This window comes from Protopterus annectens, chromosome 2.part2, assembly GCF_019279795.1.
Source record: "Protopterus annectens isolate FY-2018-M chromosome 2.part2, PAN1.0, whole genome shotgun sequence".
Classification (NCBI taxonomy): Eukaryota; Metazoa; Chordata; order Ceratodontiformes; family Protopteridae; genus Protopterus; species Protopterus annectens.
The window spans coordinates 1113931952-1113955610 of NC_056730.1; the positions used below are offsets into that span (position 1 = coordinate 1113931952).

Here is a 23659-nt window from a genome sequence, read left to right on the forward strand (position 1 = left end):
AATGCTTATTTTTTCAAAATCCAATATAAAATTCAAGTGAAACAGATTGAATAAATGTTGTTGTTGTTGTGTCTTTCGGCTTTTCCCAGTTAGGGGTTGCCACAGCGGAACTCCGGTCCGCTAATGATTGGTAGTTGATTTTTACGTGCCGAGTTACCAGCCCTGACGCACAACCTTCAACAAAGGTACACCCATTCACGCATGTCTACAAGCAGAAAACACTCTAGCTGAGAATCGAACCGGACACCGTCTTACTGTGAGGCGACAATGCTACCGCAGCACCACAGATTGAATAAATGTATTTTATGTAAAACAATATTCTTTTTTTAAATATGAAAATATAAATTGCCAATATACTATCTCTCAGTTGTCCTTAATTGTTGTAGGCAACAGATCGAGATATGATCATTGAGACCAGGCTAAGTTAGGGAACTGAGCTTAAGCTGCCAGTAGACTTCACATTTATCGAGAACCAAAGACCATGGTCCTTCTCTGTCATTTATATGAATCAGTACAATGACAGAAAACTTGAAGGTGTGATTTGGGTATTCTGCGACATGCTTGACCAGGGCATCTGTGTCCTTTTTGGTCTTCAAATCATATATGAGCACATATATCCTGTCCCATAATCTTCTCTCAGTCTTTCCACTATAGAACTCAGGATGCAAACAGGTATTACTCTTTAGTAACACAATGCAAGGATAAAACAGGTATTTCTTTAAATTCAAAGTACAGAGCAATTTAGTATGCACATATTGTATGTGCAATTTATGTGACAAGCAGACATTAAATAAAACTTGTAAGATGTGAGTAAGAAGGATTACAGTCTAAATGTTAATATATATATATATATATATATATATATATATATATATATATATATATATATATATATACACAACTGAGGCAAGGAGTGTGAAGCATTAGTTGGTAGCACTTAAAGTTAGAAGAGTGAGAGAAACATTGTATGGCTGATAAGCCAGTGATAGTAGGGTAAAAATACTAGGTCAGCCAATAATAGTAGAGTAAAAATGCCAGGTCAGACAAAGATAGTAGGAGTAAGAGTACTAGGTTACTTACTGACATAAAACTTGCTTATAAGAGAATGATGGAGAGTATCTGAAGGAGATGCATAAAGTGGGATGGTCAGAAATAAATTAAAATGTAACATGGGGATTAAGGTGGGAAGGAAATTGAGGTAGAGCTGTAGAAGATTAATGGTTTGTTGTGCAGAAGTGGGCAGAGTTTACAAAGAGATATGGGATATGAGCTGACACAGGAAAATGGAGTTACCCAGGTGAGAAGCATGTGCACAACCATATGCCAGAAAACCACATATTTTACAAGGAGCAAACTGAACATATGAGGCAAAACCATGAAGTAAAGCTCTCATATTTTTGTTCGAGAAGCACTAAAAAAGCCAAAAGTATTGGGTGAACAAGGGGCCAAAATCAGAGACAATTTTTTTTAAATATTATTTTATCTCTAAAGTTAACAGAACAACAGGGTTTACATCAGCACATATTTTCTAAAGAATAAAAAGTATGAAAGTAATGGCATCATCGGCTGACTTAATCCTTACTGATTTACTAGAAAAGCAAAACTTTTACAAAGGCAGACAAAAATATGAGAAAAAAATCTATAAATCTATAAATATCTGTTTGCTTTCCAGGGATACAACAAATGAACACAGAAATAAAGGAAATGAAAGGAAACTTATGGACTACGCCATCAAGCATTCTTTTTCAGACCCCCCCCCCCCATGCTGCAGTCCCTCACTATACCACTGATGTTGTTCTAACCTTTACCCACCATGATTTCAAACTCTCTGGACTTCCTTCTTGGTCCCACCCACCATGATCTAGACAATGAATCACAAAGTCTCACAGAAGAGACTCTGTGATTTATTGTATAGATCACAGGTGGGATTGAGCAAGTCCTGGAAATTAAGACGGCTGTACTTTGCTTGTAGGATGCTGCAGGTGCAGCTGCACAGAACAACCACTAATTTATGTTATGGAAAACTTAACCAGGTACTTAAAGTTATCCTTTAACTAACCACTGCATACCTCCATTTTATTTCATGGGCAGTGGTGAGTTAAATAAGTAGCTGACAGCAAACACTGTAACTGACCAGTTGACTAAAATTGCTCAGTTAACCACCAATGCATACCCAACTATTATTTCAGAACTGTGACCAGAAAATAAATTACTTACATGTAAATACGAACATAAAATAAACTTACTGTTGCATTTAAAATAAGTAAGACAGTTGGCTTCATTTGTACCCTCTGGTTCATATCTTCCAGTCTTCTGTCTGGAAGCAAGTAATACTAATAGCACCACTATGAAAAATACCCCTCCCTAGACACACACACACACACACACACACACACACACACACACACACACACACACACACACACACACACACAAACAGCACAGACCTATATCAACACTTCAACAAATACCAAAATCATAAAAGAGATGTCAGCATCAGCATACACAATAACAATTACAGGGAGGTTAAAGGAGAACTGCACCCACAGACTTTTCATCAAGGTTTGGTGTTTCCTACATTTTAACACCACTCTGAGACTATTTACAGATTTTTAGATATTTTGTATGTAATTTCTGAGTCTGACCACATGGGGTCTAGTATCTTGAAGTGACCCTGATTGTTTAGTCTGCCTCTCGGTATCCCACAATGCAGTGCTTGTCTGTAAAAAACTACATCATGCATGCCTCTTTCTTCCTAAAGCTCCTGTCACTGCATTGATTTTACATGCATACACTGCTGTCTTTCAGTTAGTTTTAGTAACATTTCATGCTATTCAATGACTACTTAAAACACAAACAGTGCAAATGCCACAGAACAGACTTTCAAAGAGCTTTTTACTAATGCTTTTTAAAGTGTCTAAAATGCATTCTTTTGTGAAGTTTGAATTGTACTACTTCGACTTATTGCCCAACCCCCTTCACACCTAACTTCCCTAGCTGTCAAAGTGCGAAGGATAATTTCAGCTGTTACCTTCTGTGATTGACTGCTGACATCAGGAGACTTGACTTATGTGCTGTTTCCTTGCTCCAGTCTTTAATTTTTGTATGGGTAGGGGAAGGACCAGGGAGCTGTGACATCACAGCATGGGTGGGTTTTTAGGACAGTCATGGTGATGTCAGTTTGGGGAGTGAAATGGCTAGAAACTACCTGTATTCATTGGCCTTGATGACATAAGTGAATTGGAGACTGCAGCAAGCTTTTCCAGGGTGGGATAAAAGTTTTTTTTGAAAGTGAAACCCCCACAGTACAATGAAGTACTCTTCTAATGGAGAGAAAGAGTTGATTTAAAATATTTTAAATGCTGTATTGTTCTTTATTCATAACAGGGGCTGTAAATAGGGAGAAAAAGGGCAGAGAAGTTGAGCATTTAATAATAGAATCACATTGCTGTCATTTAAATCTACAGCAAGCCTACAACTCTACTGTCACTGAAAGAAATAAATCTCAGCTTCCTCATATTGAAACAAATATCAATTAGAGAGGCACAGCTTTCTCATCAGTCAGCCCAGCAGTCTGGCCTAAACTTACAAATCCTGTAAAATGCGTAGCTGCCCCAGTACACTTAAACAAGTTGTGAAGCAGACCTACCATCATGCAAATGGTATACTCAGCCTCCTTAAATCATGTATGTCACAAAACACTTTAACCCATGAAGTACTCACTGTACTTCATAAGTGAAACTGTTCAATAGGAATTTTCACTAATACTAACTATACACTGTAATATATATATATGGAAGTAGTCATGCTGGGCATATATAAGTCATACATATGCATATACATACCATAACACTGTTAAGTATCTACAGACTCAATGTCTTGATTAACACATGTATATTCAGTAGTTATTCAGTGTGCTACAGTACTAGTAAAAACTGAAATGATCCTCTCTTAATTGCTTGTTGAAATAAGTAGAAATGTGCTTTCTATGTCACTGGTATATATTTATAAAGGACCATCCTGCTTCCATACTGTATAATCAACTCTTTTATAAAGCTTGCTCTGTACCATTGTAATGGCAGTAAGGGGGTTTTGAGGATTAGTCTGTCTACAGCTTATGTAGCCTGCATAGCTAAACAGGTACCAAGTATAGGGGGAATTCTAGTGTCTATTACATCATATACATATACAGTATTATGTCACAGATCTACAGCAATAACCTTGCAGGGATTTGAAAGCAGGATTAGCCAGAGAGATGAGGGGGATCATCTTGATCTTTTAGCTAGTTTACTAAAGGTGTTACCTATCTGCAACCCAGGGCAGCCAAGTGTTCCGGATTGTGCGGAAAGCTCCGCATTTGTGGTTGATTAAGCCCACTGTTCCGCTGTTCTGAATTGTGCAGCAGTTGAGCCACTTAAGCACTTTCATCTTATGTTATGTCTTAGCACTAGTATTTCAAAAGCATTTTGGGTTATTTCCAGATTTATCCCTGATTGGCTGAGAGCTATGCGAATAACTCCAAAATGCACAGTATCAAATCCTGCCCTCTGCTGAATCTTGCCAGTCTGTCTTTTAAAAATGCACATCCACTGCTGAATGATATTCACGGGCTGGATAGTGTGCATGTATTAACATAAACATTTGTATATGCAGGCAATATAGCTTCTCAGGTTTGGTTCATATGTTTCTCAACTGTCCCTGTTTTTTTTTTTGCTCAGCATTTTACTGTATTCCTCCCAAAATGATGATTTGGGGAGATAATATGGTAGATTACAATAAATGAAACAATCAAAGGGTGGCTATGGTGGTGCAGCAGTTAGCGTTGCCGCCTGACAGCAAGAGGTTCTCCGGTTCAATTCTCGGCTGGGGTGCCTTCTGTGCGGAGTCTGCATGCCCTCTCTGTGGTCACGTGGGTTTCCTCCGGGGGCTCCAGTTTCCTCCCACATCCCAAAGACATGCAGTAGGTGGATTGGACACTCTAAATTGGCCCTAGGTATGAGTGTGTGTATGTGTGTGCCTTCTGTGGAAGGTTGGGCGCTGGGCTGGCAACTCGACACTGTAAAGCTCCACTGCCAATCATGAGTGGACAGATGATCTGCTGTGGCGACCCTTGACTGGGAAAAGCCAAAAGAAGAAGAAGAGGAAGACAATAAATGGAACAATCAGAGAGTTATAGACTTCGTTTACTTCAGAATATGCATGTTAAGATGCAATTCCATATTCTCTCAGGTTAATATTACTGGGCTGTTCATGCTCTTACCTCTAGAATCAGGGACAAATCCAGAAATATTCTGAGAAACTTTTTTTTTTAATATTAACTTGACTGTAATGTTTTAACCTTCAAAGTGTAAACAGCCTTTCCCTTTTCTGTTAAAAGGCCCTTTTTGCTCCATCTCCACAGATGGCCTTTAGCTGTTTCTGATGCTTATAGGCAAAAAAAAAAAATGCATTCAGCAGCAGCACTAAGATGCCTCCATATTCTCTCTTACCCTATTAGATGAGTCACAGGGGGTCAGCTGATTTTCATCGTCATTCTTTAACATTTGTCTCCAACCATTTCAAATGGTTCAGACATGAGAACAAATATGTATTCTTGTAAATTAAGTATTCCTTTGCTATACACAATCAAACCAAATGATAAGCATCATTATAGCTAACAAAATTCAGTCATTTCATCCCTTGACATTTTCTCCGCCAGAAGCACTTCCGTTACCTTGCAGACAGACACATCTATGTTTGTAATGGTATCCCCTGACGATAAAATCACCAGACATCCTTTTCATTCCTTCTGGTTGTCCCTTTATCCCTTAAACATAATACTGCAGTACTGACTACCACAACATATACCTACCAGTTCTTTATGGTTGCATGGAATTCTGGAAAGTACAGAGGGCTGTCAGTATACAATAGTAGAAAGAGGACAGTATTTTAAAGGTGGCATTCACATTCACATATATTTTGGTTGAAAACCCATGGACATGGTCAAGTACGCTTCTTGCACAGTGCGCTAATAGGGTGTTCTACATTCTGACTGTTTGTCACACATTGCAATGGTCTGTGTTCCACATTGGCCTCTTATCAGGTTGAGACCTATGCTGCAACCTGCAAGCTACTATGTAAGATAATGTACAAAAATGCATGAACAGTAGAAGTTACATCATCCCATATGTACATCATTAGACATAATTCAGGCAATCAAATGAATGTAGTGTTTTAAAGTGTCAGGAAGTAAAAAAGTATCTGTCTTGGCATTTCCATGAGATTCTTTCCAGAAAAAAATCCAAATTCTGTAATGGATAGCACGAATCATGTGGCAAAATTGCATCTTATAAAGAAATAATATACCTAGCTCACTGTAGCATGCCTTCATTATGGTTTTTAATGGCATCCGATAACAGGCTATTTTATATGTTTTGTTGTCAGACACACTGGGTCTCCAGGTATAACCAAAATATGTGTTCAAAACATACAGCTCAAAACCCATTCAGGTGACACAGAGGGATAAAGACTTGACTACATCCAGTCAACCTGGGTTTGATTACTGGCTCGGACAACAGACAGAGCAGCAGGGCTGGAAGGACATGCCCATCCTGGGTGGGTGGGTGGCCATTTGCTGATGACTTTACAGAAGACATGGTTCAAAGAGAGGGGTTGTCCTCGGACATGATTGATGAGTGTGGAATGCAGGGCAGTGAGCAGGTAGCTCATATAATGACCCCCCCAGATGAAAGCAGAGACAGTCAAGTCCCCAGGTTGCCTTTAGGATCCACGGCTAGTCCTAGCAGTACTGAAGTAAGTCTGAGGGAGTAAAGAGATGAGCTAGTGGACATGGGACATTGGGGGCCAAACCAGTTGGGTGATGTCCCAAGGGGGACCAAAAAAATTTAAAAAACTCATAGAGGTCTAGAAATTCATTTTGACAGCAGAGTTATTAATCTTTCTAGTACATTTAACAAAGTAAATACCAAACACATGGATAACAAATTTATAGCCTAAGACAGAAAAATAATATACCCCTGTGTAATCATCAACTGAAAAATGTACATGAAAACTATCACTTTGGATATAATGTTTTTCTGTCTGCAGTAAATTCAGCATATGAAGCTGTACCACTTTTGAAAAATAGAAAAAACTAAGATGGTGGATGAGCCTGTCACTACAGCACCATGTAAAGGAGCTTCGGCTGTCATGTGTTCTAAGTGTAGAGCAGAGCTGCACTATCAGTATCACAAGAAACATATTGTCACTTGCATTATCTGATAGTTTAGGATTATTGATACATCTGCCATTTTCACTTCTAACCCCACCCCACCTTAGTGTTGTATACAGCGTGTAAGCTAATATAACAACTGCTCACCTCCTCACCCAGTTCCCTATATGCTGTCCTTGATTAGGCAGTGTCAAATAATTAAATGTTACAGCTCTTGCTATAAGCGAATTGGCCATGATAAAACATTATGCTAATCACAAAAAAAACAAAAAATACTCACAGCACTGTATTGGAAAAATGTTCAACTATCTCAACACAAAAGAGACTGTAAGAAAATAATTTTTTTCATGAAATTTCTAAGGACTGCAAGGGAAAAGGAACTATTAATTCAATGTTGTTAACAGGGTGGCTGCAGTGGCACAGCGGTTAGTGTTGTTGCCTCACAGCAAGAGGTTCTCTGGTTTGATTCTTGGCTGGAGTGCCTTCTGTGCAGAGTCTGCATATCCTCCCTGTGGTTGCATGGGTTTTCACCTGGTGCTCCGGTTTCTTTCCACATCCCAAAGACATGCTGTAGGTGGATTGGATACTCTAAATTGGCCTTGTGTGTGTGTGCCTTCTCTGGAAGGTTGGATGCCGGGCTGGCAACTTGACACCATAAAACTCCACTGCCAATCATTCTGTGGACCATTGTCCTGCTGTGGTGACCCCTAACCAGAAAAAAGCCAAAAGGAGAAGAAAAATTCAATATTATTAACAGTAAATTAAAATGCATAAGTATAGCTGTGCACCTGTTCTTACATCTAGATGTAACGTAGGAGGGGGATCTATGTTTACCCCTTACCACTGCTGATTTCAACAGGTACTAGTTTCCCACCAGCTCCCAAAGATATGCTGCTTAGATAGTTATTCCAGTTTGTATTGTGGACCATGAAGGATTATAGCAAACTAATCCAGATAACATTTTACTGTATCTATTTTTTTATTTTAGTTGCTTGTTGATCAGAGAGGTGAACTGACCCAAAAAGACTAACTTCAGCCATGGCCAAGTAGTGCTGACTGGTTAAGTGTCTTGCTTGGAGGTATACAGTATTCAAATAGAGACTGAAGGGTTCAAACCCTTGACTACAGGAAGAAGCTTGTAAGCAGTTAATAGCCTTAACCTTCTGCAGTAGGTTACAGGTTAGCAAGAGAAACAACTCCCAGTTGTTTAGAATTAGAGAATTTGTTAAAAATGTACACAGGAAGATAATGTAGAAATCTGGAAGGGAAGCAGAATAAAAAGAAAATATTTGAGGAGTGGCAGTAAGGAAGAAAAACAGATGTTAAAGAAATAAGAAAGATGAATAATATTAAAGAAAATAATCCAGTGGGAGATGATGAGTTGGTTTATACATTTTATAGAGGGATGAATAAGATAAAAGTAAGTTATTTTTAAAATACTAAATGAATTGTTACTAGAAGCACATACCAGGAGAATTAGATATCCTGAAGTAATTCAGTTTTTGAAAAGGAGAGGGAAATGAAATAAGAATGTGGAAACCTACTATACTGTGATAAGATTTTAGCCAAAACATTACAGGAAAATAAATTAATGGAAAGTTTGGTAAATATGCTGTGCGTTACTGTGTATTGGGTATTAGAAAGCAGGGTATGAGTTAAATATTATGGTGGGTGAGAGACTCTGCAGATGTCATAGAGAGGGGGAAGGTGTGTGTGTGTGTGTGTGTGTGTGTGTGTGTGTGTGTGTGTGTGTGTGTGTGTGTGTGTGTGTGTGTGTGTGTGTGTGTGTGTGTGCATGTGTCTTGTCTGAGTGAGACATTCATGTGGCAGACATTTGGGTGTACATTTCTATAACTATATGAAAAATGTAGACTTCGACCTCTGATTTTTTTTTTTTTGGGAGGGCAAAGCCTACACATGCATGCAGAGATTCCTTGCCTTTATATTATCAAAACTGAGGTTGTGGACTTCAGACAAAAGAGAATATTATCCATTGTAAACTAACTGTGTTTTGACCAGGGTTACCAGACGTCCCTATTTGGGCGGGACTGTCCCAAGATCAGCAGACTGATCCCGAGTCCCGCCCTGCCGGTTTAAATCCTAGCCAGCCTCGGCTTTGTTTTTTTTTTTTTTTTGATTGGCCCATATACCTGGCATACGGGCCAATCAAAAATTGCTAAACACGGAGCTTCTTGCGTTCTGCATTAAATACGAGAAGCTCCGTGTTTAGCGATTATTGATTGGCCCATATGCCGGTATACGGGCCAATCAAAAATCGCTAAACACGGAGCTACTTATGTTGAATGCGGAACTGCAATGCATTAAACACGAGAAGCTCCGTGTTTAGTGCAGAGCTACTGTTCTTTAATGTGGAATTAAAGACCTTTTTTTTTTTTTTTTGGTCTTCATTTGCCGCCGTGAAAGACCTTTTTTTTTTTTTTTTGGTCTTCACTTGCCGTGAGAGACCTTCTTTTTTTTTTTTTGTCCCTACCTGGGGGGCTGGAAATCTGGCAACCCTGGTTTTGACTATCTGTGCATTTATGACAAGTAAATCATCTCACAAATGACATTCTCACATACATACCATCGCTCGTCTTTGGTTATAAGTCAAGATGAACAGGCAGTTTAGTTTGTTTATATGCTTTATTACGCAGAAACATATCAGGATGGACAGCAGCAATGCAAAATATAAACAAACTAATTAACTGACAAACTACACAGACATGCATGCTTACATCTCAACAGCTTACTAGAAAATGGCAGTCAGGCTCGCACATGCTCAGTATTTATAAACATGTGCAGGCTCATGGAAAGCTTCTTAGAGATATGCATACACATTGATCTACACATTCTTACCACTGTTAGTGTTCAGCATTTATCCCCCAACCTACACTATGACATTCCTGTTACAAAAAGAAGACAGAAAATTCGGTTTTTAGACTTACCACTAAAGCTCTTATTTTGATCTTTTCGTTCTTTGTTTTCTTGTATATGTCTTTAAGTAGATCCACTCCATTTGAAATGATAAATGAAGCCCTCGCCAGTTTGGTAGATGCATAAATAAGGGCTTCAACGGCAACCAGCTGATCAATCTCACGGTCTGATCCACAAAGAGCAACCATCATTTCCATGACACCTTGCAACCCCAGCAACTTACTTCCCAGGTCAAAAGGTCCCTGCAGCAGTACTGACACTGTTTGAATAGCATGCAGATTCTTGTCCATGTCGTGAGGATCAAACTTGCCCCTGCACAGAAAAAAACAAATAAAAAAAATTAATCTATTCATTGCATGAGATCAGTTATGTATGCCATGCTGCATTAAGCATTCATGTCTACCATTGGTTACACAGCTGTATTTAACTCACTATTTATAGATTATTGGCATGTTCCTTCACACTCATGAGATTAAATGACACACTCTATATTATCTGCAAAGAAACTTAGATTTTTATAGAACAGAAGATACAGTATATCTGCCCTATTGTGTTATCCTGTGCAGTTTCAAAATGTAATACAATATGCCCTAACTTGCACTACAGAAAAGGGAAGAAAAAGTCTGCAAGTAGAGGCTAATGTCAGTGTGAAGTCATATATGCGGTCATTTATTCTTCATGCTGCAGTGTTCTAGGGTGTTTACAGCATGGGTTCTAATGTTGTATATCAAGTATATAATTACTAAATATGATTTTATCAAACATTTAACAGTACTCTAAATGTGAAACAGTTTTTGTTTCTAGACAACCAACATTTAATGCTTTCAAAATAGGAAGACCTGCATGCCTCATGCTAAACTCTCATGTCTTGCAGTAGAGAGAGGGTACTCTCCAAATACCACTACATACATCCTTAGAATAATAAGAATGTGGCTAAAATGAAAATATGCCAATATATTTGCACACACGCACATGTATGTGAGTGTGTGTGTGTGTGTGTGTGTGTGTGTGTGTGTGTGTGTGTGTATATATATATATATATATATATATACACACACACACACACACACACACACGGGTGTGTGTGTGTGTATGTGAGAGCACACACACACACACACACACACACACACACACACACACACACACACATGAGCACACAGACAATGTGCATTCATATAACTGTCTATAGCTAGCTATTTCACTATATATTTATATGCTTTTGTAAGATTTCATCAAAGGTATATTGGACTGAAGCAGAAATGGTCGAAAAAAAATGACGTAAATCTATGTGACTGAAAAGCCATTTTGTTGAGGTGAAGAAGTCTATAGAAGGCATTACTGGTGTAAATTATGATCAAAGAGGCTTTCAGGAATATAATTTTGGAAGATTTTTGTGTGGATTTTTCAATACCCACCATCATGGAGTACCTCCTAGATTTATAGATTTTTGTGTTTGTGTACCAGCACCGATTCACTGTGTGGTGTTTTTTTTTTCTTTTCTCCAAAGGTGTGTGACCATGGAGATAGAATATATGACTAAGGGAGGGCAGGAGGGGAAGGGCAAAAAAAGCATTTATAAGTTCATACGTTCATAGGTAAGTACTAGCCTAGCTACCATTGTGGGTCATTTTATGTCTAGCCAATTTCCCTTCTTGTGCTCAAAATAACATATTCCGTTTGGTTATAGATTGACCTTATTCCTCCCATGGTGAATAATTCTATACTACCTTTAATGAGAATAAGTGAGATCATACCATAGATAATTTGAGGGGATCCATGCATGGGATAAAGCATTTATTTTTATTTATTTTTATTTATTGCATTTGTTTACCGTGAACGTCCACTGGGCCTAAAAGAGCCCATTTTCGCTGGAGGCCCAGGGAGAAAAGCTCCAACAAGAACATAGATGCAGACAAAAAAAATTAAACATTAATTGGTACAGAAGTAGAAACAGTGTTACACATAATTGTTACAGTAATATATACAGAATATATACAAAAGTCAGGAATTTAGTTGGTTTGACTGCAGTAACATATACAGAATATATACATAAAAGCAGGAATTTAGTCGGTTACCAGATGAATTCAGAGTGGTAAAAATGGAGATAAATTAATCAGCTCTTCAAATTTTCCCTTAAGGAAGCTCTACTCTTAGTATAACCAGACTACTCACTGTATTATAAGCCTAGCACTTGTTCTCAATACTTCTCTACTAAGTAAGCACTCTCGTACTAAGTAAAGCACTACATCTACTTACCACCCCTGTGAATACCCACTTCCCTTAAAGGTATACCACTCCCTTATACTGTTCTAGCATGTCGAGTGGTAGATTACTGGTGTCGTCTCCAGTTCAGCTGGTCAATCTGGGTATCTTGAGACAATGCTACAATTGTCTCATGTACACAGACAACCCTCTCCTCCTCCCAACAAACACAAATACATGTGAGAGATGCAACTATATAGCCAAACTGGAGGCTGAACTCTCTCAACTCAGGGCTGGCATGACCAGACAGGAGGAGATGGCAACCACAGACACACAACAATCCCAGTCCCACATAGACCTACCACAACTGCAAACCAAACACATAAAAACACAAAAACATACTCGGAGGCTCTAATAAAAAACTTACCAAAACAACAGAGGCTCCCAAAGCAGACATCCAAAAATCCACCACCTCAAAACAAAACACATGCAACACATACTTCAATAAATCAGTGTGTCGACCAATCACAGCCCTTAAGGCCAAACACCTTGCCTGATACACTAGTAATAGGTGACTCCATAGTCAGACACACTGATGTCCCACTGACCAGGCTGAACAAGGAGAAGGTGACTGTGAGCTGTCTATCGGGAGCTAGGATCCACCACATAACACACGCACTCAGGTCACTCCAAAGCAAGTACAAATATGACTCCGTCATTGTCCATGTTGGTGTGAATGACCTGAGATGTACCTCCCTGGACTACATGAAAAGAGACATAGAGGAGCTCTCCGATTATGTAGCCCAGGCTGGTATGACCCTGACCCTGAGCAGCATCTTGCCCTCACCAAGAATGATACCACAATACAAAGACAAGATGATCAGCTTTAACAATTGGCTCAAGTACTGGTGTCATTCTAAGGGGATCCAATGTCTGTCTGCCTGGGATGATATGTTGGACAAGCCACGCTGCTCAAGGGATGGCTTACACCTGTCACCACTGGGCTTCCGGATATTGGCTAAGGCTCTTGCCACCCCCATAGTGCCTTTTTTAGTCAAGGCTCAAAAGACAAACCCACCTCCTTAGAAAACAAAATGGAAAAAACTAAGGGTAATGCTGCTCAACGCCAGAAGTCTAAATCTCAAGATGCAGGCACTTGATGCACTCCTCAGCATGGAGAACATCGACGTCTGTGCAGTAACTGAAACCTGGTTCAAGGCTCCTGAGAGCACCCCAGCGCTAACAGGCTATACCTCGTATCATGCTTTTCGGCCCCAAAACCCGGGCCGAACCACAAAGGGAGGGGGAGTGTCCATATTCATAAAGGACACCCACACCTTCAGGTTAGTAGCAACACATGAAGCATCAGAGACCATACAGGTGCAACTAACCATAGGCAAAACTGCTATACAACTGGTAGCATGTTACAGACTACCCTCCCAATCTCAGGAGCTCCACTCAGCCTTCCTAAAGACATTGGAGGATATGAATGTATCACAAAATACCATCATACTGGGAGACTTCAACTACCCAAACATAGATTGGGTACATTATTCTAGCCCTAATACCCTAGCCCAAAGGTTCCTGGAATTCATAAATTCAAAAGCACTGGAACAACTAGTCACCTCTCCCACTAGGGGAGATAATATACTAAACCTGATCATCACAAACATGGGAACAAAATGCTCCACACCGGAAGTATATCCGTCACTAGTGAGATCTGACCACAAACTAATCACCCTGGATATACATATCCCACCTCCACCCCCAGCACAAAAGACCACAGTGAAAAACTTCTCAAAAGCAGACTTCACTCTTCTTAAGACTGAGATGGTATCCTTTAAGCCCACTGTGCCAGTGGATACCACATCCCACAATGCCGAATCCTTCACAAATGCTTTCTATGGACATCTCCAAGAATGCATGGATCATGCAATCCCAAACAAATCCAAGTCCCTCTCCACCAAATGTAAGCATCCTGCCTGGTGGACCTCAGCCATAAACAAATTGCATAACAAAAGAAGGAAGCTACTGCACGTCAGAGCGAAATCCCATGAAGGGAAGACATCTCTGATCAACATTAGCAGAAAACGATGTTCTCTCATAAAAAGATCCAAGGCAAACTTTGAGAGAAAAATCGCTAAGGACACTAAAGATAACCACAAAGCCTTCTTCAGCTATGTTAGAAACTTGGGCGGAAACCCTCAGATATGCTCAGAGTTGGTTCACAACAACAAAAAATACACTGAACCCACAGATATTGCTAACATTCTGGCTGACAGGTTCAGTGCAAATTTCTCCCCTCCCTCACCCCCAAAAGAACAAATACTTATCCCAGCTGAATGTAATCTCCCTGTCATCTCAGATGTCCAAGTGAGAACCGCCCTAAACAAAGCAAAAAACGGTATCCCGGGGTGCGTGTTACGTGAACTCCAAGAGGAGCTAAACCCACACATAAAAATGCTATTTAACCTTAGCCTTACTTCGGGATATGTACCTGAACACTGGCGTACAGCAACAGTGATCCCACTCCACAAGGGGGGTGCCTCTACAGACCCTGGAAACTACCGCCCCATAAGCTTAACTAGCGTGGTCTGCAAAGCTATGGAAAGAATCATTATGGAACTCATAAACAGAGACATAGGGGACCTACAGACACTTGACCCCACCCAGTTCGGCTTTGTAAAGGGCAGATCCTGCCTTTTAAACCTGGTTGACTTTTTCGAAACAGTCACTAGAGCCATTGATGAGGGCAAAGCAGTCCATACAACATACCTGGACTTGGACAAGGCCTTCGACACAATACCCCACTCAGGCATCATAGATAAGCTAAACAGCTTAAAAGTAAACCCTTATGTCACTAGATGGGTTGCAAACTGGCTAAAGGACAGAACCCATAAAGTTAAAATAGTTGGAGCAATGTCAGACTCAAAGCCAGTCACAAGTGGTGTCCCACAGGGATCTGTCCTGGGACCCCTCTTGTTCGGCATTTATTTCTCAGATGTTAAAGCAAACATGGGAGGGCTGTGGCTGACAAAGTTTGCAGATGACTGCAAACTAGGCGCCATAGTCGATATACCAGCAGACACACACATCCTACAAAAAGGCCTCACTGAAATGGACAACTGGTGCCGTAGTCACGGCCTTAAACTAAATGCCAAAAAATGTATAGTCATCCCTTTTGGAAAAAACAAAGTACCCACAAATTATCACATAGACAGCAACCCACTGAGTATGGAAAAAGTAATCAGAGACCTAGGGACCCAAGTAGACAACGACCTCTCATTTGACACCCACGTTGCCAAAGTGGTTAGAAAAACATTCTACCTTGCACACCTCATCATGAAGGGATTCACATCCAGATCCAAGGATGTCATTGTACCCCTATATTCCTCCCTCATCAGACCCATGATTGAGTACAATGCCCAATTTGGTATGTACCTCACAACAGCTGGAGAGACCACAAAAGTACCTCACCAAAAGGATCAAGGGTCTCCAACATATGTCTTATTCTGCCAGACTAAAGAAACTTCAGCTCTATTCAGAAGCATACTGCCTACTCAGAGGTGATCTCTGCCTGACGTACAAGGCCATGTCCAATCAGGATCTGATGGATCTGATGGACATGCTCCACCTCAAAAAATCCAAATCCATCAGGACCACGAGAGCTAAAGACTTAAACCTCGACACAAGTATGAATAGGACATGCTGGAGGGATAGATTCATAACCCAGAGGCTTCCCATGTTTTGGAACAGGATCCCAGTTCGTATTAGGCAGAGCCCCTCACTGACTCTCTTCAAGAGAAATCTTCATAGGTTCATAGGTTGGTACTAGGCTATCAGCCCTAGGGCCTATACAAGCCTAGCCATAACAATTCCCTGGCTATTTCTTCCCACATTATTTACTTTCCTGGACCCCTGTCTAGCAGGGTGACTGACGTGATCCCTGGGGTGAATTTCCTTTCTCCCATCCAATCGTCAAGGTTCCTCTTGAAGAGGTCCAAAGAGGCACTCTGCTTGACATGTATGGGCAATCTATTCCAGAGTCTGGGGAGTCTCTGGGTCAGGAACCTATCCCTCCAGCATGTTTTGTTTATTGTGATGACAAGGTTTAGATCCCTGGAGCGTGTAGCTCTGAGGGATTGGGATTTCTTTAAGTGTAGCATGTCCAACAGCTCTGGGTTTGACATGGCCTTGTATGTTAAGCAGAGATCGCCTCTGAGTAGCCGATATGCGACAGAGTATAGCTGGAGTTTTTCAAGGCAGTCAGCATAGGGCATCTGCTTTAGGCCTGTGATTCTTTTAGTGAGGTATTTCTGAGGCCTTTCCAGTTGTTGCAGATGTCTTGAGAGGTACATACCAAATGGGGTGTTGTATTCTATAATCAGGGGCGGCTCGTGGCATAGGGCTGCCGGACTGCAGCCCCCTCAAAAATAAAAAAAGAAAGAAAAAAAAATGAAAAATAAAAAAAAATATTTTTTTAAAATTCGCGGACTTCGCGCATAGACCGAGTCCCGGCTTATCGGTCTATGCGCATGCTCAAGGCAGCCCGGCCGTCCCCATAGGGGGACACAAGGAGCGTCTGTGCACTTTTACAGTGCACAGACCCGCCAGGATTATGGGACGCGTCCGGACTGCAAGAGGAGCAGCAGGGACTCGGGACAGAGCCTTAGGGATCTCGTCGGCGTCGGGAAGGAGCATTGGGATCTCGCGGGTCTTCAGTATTGCGCGGGAAGGATGTATGTACGGACGTTAACTCTGGATGTATTCATTCAGGTAAGGTGCCTTTTAATTTACAATGTTTATTTTTATTGAGTTGGTGCTTGGGTTTGTGCTTTTTCTTTTTATTTGTGTATGGTGCTTGTGCTTTACTGGAGAGAGTGTGTGTGTGTGTGTGTGTGTGAAAATGCCCCAGGTGCTTATGGTGGTGTGGTAGGGAATGCCTCAGGCTTGAACCCTGTACCCTGTATGCAGGTGTTAAAGACTTGAGTTCCCTACCCACCACCATTTGTAAAAAAATTTCAGATTTTTACCTCATATTCGATCTGATCTGTTCCTCATAATATCTGTGGTTTGTAAATGTTGCAATGCTTGATATTTGATGGTGTAGTAGTAGCATTGTTGCCTCACAGCTGCAGGTTCTTGGGTTTGATTCTTGGCTGGGGTTCCTTCTTTGTGGGGTCTGTATCTTCTCCCTGTGTTTGTGTGGGTTGCTTTTGTGCCCTCCCATGTTACAAAGACATGTCTGCATTATTTCTTCCTGGGCCTCTGCTGAAAATTTGTTTATTTGTTCCAAGTCAGACTGTCCTGATTAAAAAATGTTAAATAAAATTGATAGGCATTTGAATTTCAGACTTAAGGGTTTCTGAATGTTTAATTCCTTGCGTATTTGATGGTGCAGTGGTAGCATTGTTGCCTCACAGCTATAGGTTTTCTGGTTTGATTCTTGGTTGGGGTGGCTTCTGTGTGGAGTCTGCATCTCCTCCATGTGTTTGTGTGGATTTGCTCTGGTGCCCTGCCATTTTACAAAGACGTGTCTGCAGTTTTAATCCCTGCTGAAAATTGGTTTTGTTCTGTCCGCAGTAAAATTGACAGGCATTTGAATTTCAGACTTCAGGTTTCTGAATGTTTAATTCCTTGCATAATTGATGGTGCGGTGGTAGTATTGTTGCCTCACAGCTATAGGTTTTCTGGTTTGATTCTTGGTTGGGGTGGCTTCTGTTTGGAGTCTGCATCTCCTGCCTGTGTTTGTGTGGATTTGCTCTGGTGCCCTGCCATTTTACAAAGATGTGTCTGCAGTTTTAATCCCTCGTCTCTGCTGAAAATTGTTTTGTTCTGTCCGCAGTAAAATTGACAGGCATTTGAATTTCAGACTTCAGGTTTCTGAATGTTTAACTCCTTGTATAATTGATGGTGCAGTGATAGTATTGTTACCTCACAACTATAGGTTTTCTGGTTTGATTCTTGGTTGGGGTGGCTTCTGTCTGCATCTCCTCCCTGTATTTGTGTGGATTTGCTCTGGTGCCCTGCCATTTTACAAAGACGTGTCTGCAGTATTAATCCCTGCATCTCTGCTGTAAATTGTTTTTGTTCTGTCCGCAGTAAAATTGACAGGCATTTGAATTTCAGACTTCAGGTTTCTGAATGTTTAATTCCTTGCAGATTTGATGGTGCAGTGGTAGTATTGTTGCCTCACAGCTATAGGTTTTCTGGTTTGATTCTTGGTTGGGGTGGCTTCTGTGTGGAGTCTGCATCTCCTCCATGTGTTTGTGTGGATTTGCTCTGGTGCCCTGCCATTTTACAAAGACGTGTCTGCAGTTTTAATCCCTGCTGAAAATTGGTTTTGTTCTGTCCGCAGTAAAATTGACAGGCATTTGAATTTCAGACTTCAGGTTTCTGAATGTTTAATTCCTTGCATAATTGATGGTGCGGTGGTAGTATTGTTGCCTCACAGCTATAGGTTTTCTGGTTTGATTCTTGGTTGGGGTGGCTTCTGTTTGGAGTCTGCATCTCCTGCCTGTGTTTGTGTGGATTTGCTCTGGTGCCCTGCCATTTTACAAAGATGTGTCTGCAGTTTTAATCCCTCGTCTCTGCTGAAAATTGTTTTTGTTCTGTCCGCAGTAAAATTGACAGGCATTTGAATTTCAGACTTCAGGTTTCTGAATGTTTAATTCCTTGTATAATTGATGGTGCAGTGATAGTATTGTTACCTCACAACTATAGGTTTTCTGGTTTGATTCTTGGTTGGGGTGGCTTCTGTCTGCATCTTCTCCCTGTATTTGTGTGGATTTGCTCTGGTGCCCTGCCATTTTGCAAAGACGTGTCTGCAGTATTAATCCCTGCATCTCTGCTGAAAATTGTTTTGTTCTGTCCGCAGTAAAATTGACAGGCATTTGAATTTCAGACTTCAGGTTTCTGAATGTTTAATTCCTTGCAGATTTGATGGTGCAGTGGTAGTATTGTTGCCTCACAGCTATAGGTTTTCTGGTTTGATTCTTGGTTGGGGTGGCTTCTGTGTGGAGTCTGCATCTCCTCCATGTGTTTGTGTGGATTTGCTCTGGTGCCCTGCCATTTTACAAAGACGTGTCTGCAGTTTTAATCCCTGCTGAAAATTGGTTTTGTTCTGTCCGCAGTAAAATTGACAGGCATTTGAATTTCAGACTTCAGGTTTCTGAATGTTTAATTCCTTGCATAATTGATGGTGCGGTGGTAATACTGTTGCCTCACAGCTATAGGTTTTCTGGTTTGATTCTTGGTTGGGGTGGCTTCTGTTTGGAGTCTGCATCTCCTGCCTGTGTTTGTGTGGATTTGCTCTGATGCCCTGCCATTTTACAAAGACGTGTCTGCAGTATTAATCCCTGCGTCTCTGCTGAAAATTGTTTTTGTTCTGTCCGCAGTAGAATTGACCGGCATTTGAATTTCAAACTTCATGTTCTTCAGAATACATAGTAGCACAACCTTTTTTTCTAGCAATTTTCTAAGTTTATAAGATGAATATTTTAAATTTGTCCCTATTTTTGGGACTGTATTCCGCCATTATTGGCTTCGTCCAGGTTTTGTGCTAAGGTTGACAGCTATGGCAAGAACTGAATTCACTGAATATGGACTGTAGAATTGTGCATATTTACTGATAAAGGTGCACTGTAGAATTGTGCATATTTACTGATAATGGTGGACTGTAGAATTGTGCATATTTACTAATAATGGTGGACTGTGGAATTGTGCATATTTACTAATAATGGTGGACTGTAGAATTGTGTATATTTACTAATAATGGTGGACTGTGGAAGTCTGAGTAGACTTTTTATGATAAATGTTCTCAACTGGGCAGTTTTGCCATTATGGGTGCATATGTTTTGTTTCATTGCTTACTGGAAAAATGTTCAAAACAAATTTAAAACACCCTCTAACAAGTGTACTGTATTGTACAAGGAATATAATTTTTAGTACAATGAGGAAGGTGTATCAAAGAGCACATGTATGTTTCATATGCAAGGGGCCTATGATTCGAAAACAGCCCAAAATTAATCTTTATCTGCCACTGGCAAAATGTATTTTCTTTGAATGTGGGTTTCAATGCTGTTTCAATGAATGTGAGTTTCAAGGGCAGAGAAGTTTTAATGCTAAGTTTTCATTGTGAGACTGCATTGCTTTGTTTAACAGATTACTTAATGTTTGTGCTGTAAAATACAAAATAAAACTTTCAAATGAAGTCCAATCATTGAAGTAAAGCAGTATGCACATTAGTGTTTATGGTAAATGGAGTGAAATAGCCAAGTAATGGTTAATTGGAATGGCTGCAGAGGCTCCAGTTCAACCATTATTTTGTCAGGGGAAGGGCAGCAAACTCAGACAGGCCCAGCTGAACTATACCTCCCAACTGTCCAGATTTTCAAAGAATGAATAGATTTTTGCTTCTTATTTTTGGTTTGTTGTTCATAAAATTTGTAGTTTTAATTCCTAAATGATTTGCCAGAAGTAACTAAATAATAAGTTTCAGACTTCATAACCTTCATAAAAATGCATGTTAAAGTAAGAGCCGTTCTATCAACTGTCTCAATTTATACAAGAGCAATTTTTAGTACTGTTTATATGTGCCCCCAATATATTTGGCCTTGTTCAGATTTACTGCATTAACAGGTTGAGAGGTACATGCAAATAAATTGCTTTATAGAATTAGGCATAGCCAACCTCTCAACTGTCCCCAATTTTTGGCTCAAAATGTTGCTCTTCCCCTAATAATCCCTCCATAAAATAGCAATTTTGGAAGAAAACATGGAGGGTTTACAATTAAGAAATAACTGTAATAATCAAAGTTATAGATTACTTGAAATGCATGTAGATTCTTTTATTTTGTCAGCTGCTCAAGGTAGCAGTACTAATATTAAAGTGTCCCTTCTTTGACAGGTAGAAGCTGTATTGTGTGTCTATTTTATATTTTTGCATCACATTTTTGGTCCATTTTTCATAAAATTGTGTTTTTGGCAAATTAGTGACAAATCACTAAAGACTGAAGTTAGAAAATGACAGACATTTGAGTTTCAGATTTTATACCCTTCAGAAAATTCATACTAATGCAAGACCTATTCTATTATCTTTCTAAGTTTATTAGAGCAATATTTAAAAATTGTCCTTCTTGTTGTGCCTTTGTCCCACTTCTGTGTATGGCTTTGTCCAGATTTCTTGCTCTTGAAGTTGAGAGGTATGACAAATGTGTCAGGGCCATCACAGTCAGCCAGAGAGATTTCAAATTGTGACATGCTTGTTGCACCCCACTCCCCATGTAGTGACTCTGGATGTGTCCAAGCAAGGCAAGGAGTAGTTGTATCTACCTTGGATGGGGAGGACACACTGCATAAGTACTACAGTGGCTTTTCATCTGTCCTTGATTTTGCAGAATGGTCTGGTTTCTGTCATATTTTTGTACTGTTGATTTATGCTTATTACTCAAAGTGCCTGTTGCTCTGTGTTTAAGTAGCAATGCTTTAATGACCATAAGGTAAGCTTGTCTGACATCGTAAGATGCAAGTAAGCTTTAATAAGCATACTGTTAAAGAATTGCCAACATTGAAAGCCTTTCTGTTGTTGCCATGCAGAGAATACTTGACTAGATAATGTATAAGCCTTGGGTATTAAAGGACAGGATTCCATTATTTTAAAAAGCTCATTACACTTGTTGGAGACTTCCAGTCATCTCTACAGGCTTTACCCGTAAACTAAACAGAATGCCAATCATGTGTGGTCCATAACCTGTACAGTAATCCTTTAAGCAATGTATCTTGAGCTTGTTTCTTGTTTGCTTTTCATTTTTACTTTTATCATGTTTTCCCCATGAAAGCGTTGTCAGGCAGCAGGTCTTTTTGGATAAGAAACATTTTTACAAGTGGGGCATCACATAGATTTCTACTTTCAGCATGTTGCTTGGTACTTTAATAAAGCTGAATATATTATAATTAGAACTGCAGTGCAAGGAGAAGTAGTTTGAGTTGAGTGCTTCTGGTTTTTCTTATACTTGATTTTGACTGGCATTCCAGTAATGTATTTAAAAAGTAATTTATTTTTTCATGCCTCACAACCTTTTGTTTCCATCTAGATATTAAGTAAGCTGTCATGCAGCCAATGCATTGAAATATTTTTATTCTTCTACACTTATTTTTGTCTTGATTGGACTTTCATAATGATGGTTTGCCACCCAGGGCAGCGTATTTAATTAAAGTTAGTTTTTTTGTGGTTTTGTGCATAGCTCCTCCCCTTTATGGTTGACCACACCCCTTCCCTTTGACCCCGCCCATTCAGCGTCTCCTGCAGCCCCCCTGTGATTTGAAGTCACCAGCCGCCACTGTCTATAATGGGTCTAATGAGGGATGAGTACAGTGGGACAATGACCTCCTTTTTTCTGGATGAAAAGCCCTTCGTGATGAGGTGTGCCACATAGAAGGATATCCTGACTGTTTTGGCGATGTGGTTATCGAAGGTGAGACCACTGTCCACCTGTGTCCCTCAGTCTCTTATCACACTTTCTGTGTTTAGTGTACTGCCACCTATATGGTAATTCATGGATACATGTTTTTTCCCAAAGGGGATAACAATACATTTGTTGGCATTGAGCTTGAGCCCATGGCTCTGGCAACAAGCATCTGTTTCTGTAAGGCCCTTGATGAGTGGATGGGAGATCGTAAGTTTACCCCAGGGGTCACATCTATGTCACTGCTAGACAGGGGCACAGTAAACTAATTCTATTATATAAGGGGACCTTCATTGTGTCACTACTAGACAGAGGCACAGTATTCTAGATTTATTCTGTACATTTTTGTACCATTTCATGGGGTGGCAAAAGCCACATCACTATGGCTAGGCTTACAAATGCCCCAGGGCAGATAGCCTAGTACTATACTATGAAACTATGAAACTATTATTGTGCCAGTATCAACAAGTGATGAAAGAAAAAAATAATAATAATTATGGAGAAAGTATCATCAGTCACTAGTCATAAAAAGCATAGGAATTTAGTTATAATATAAGAAGAAGGAAGACGTTAGGCTATAGAGCAGGTACATAGCCAGGAAGAGTTGAGTGTTTGTTTGAAGGTGGTGGTGCTGCCTGTGTTTTTTATAGAAGGAGGAAGCGAGATCCATAGTTTGATGATGGTGAAGGAGTAGAGCAGTTGACTAGCCGGTAAGGTGGGCTTTTCTATTTTTAGAAGTAGATGATTTTTAGATCTTAGCTGCCTGCTGGTTTGGCATTTGGCAAGTAGAGTTGAGTGAGCAGGACAGTGTGGGTCTGTAAATTATTTTGTGTTCTGTAGTTAGCTGG

The 23659-nt window shown here is 40.1% G+C and overlaps 1 protein-coding gene across 2 annotated transcripts in view; it reads right to left on the reverse strand.

The window, feature by feature from the left end:
* UNC45B (unc-45 myosin chaperone B) overlaps positions 1 to 23659 on the reverse strand; it is a 373967-nt gene that overhangs the window by 155494 nt on the left and 194814 nt on the right. For both annotated transcript variants that reach the window (XM_044064331.1, XM_044064332.1), the window contains exon 10: positions 10156 to 10456. In XM_044064331.1, coding sequence (XP_043920266.1) covers positions 10156 to 10456 — 301 coding nt within the window. The remainder of the gene's footprint in view (positions 1 to 10155; positions 10457 to 23659) is intronic.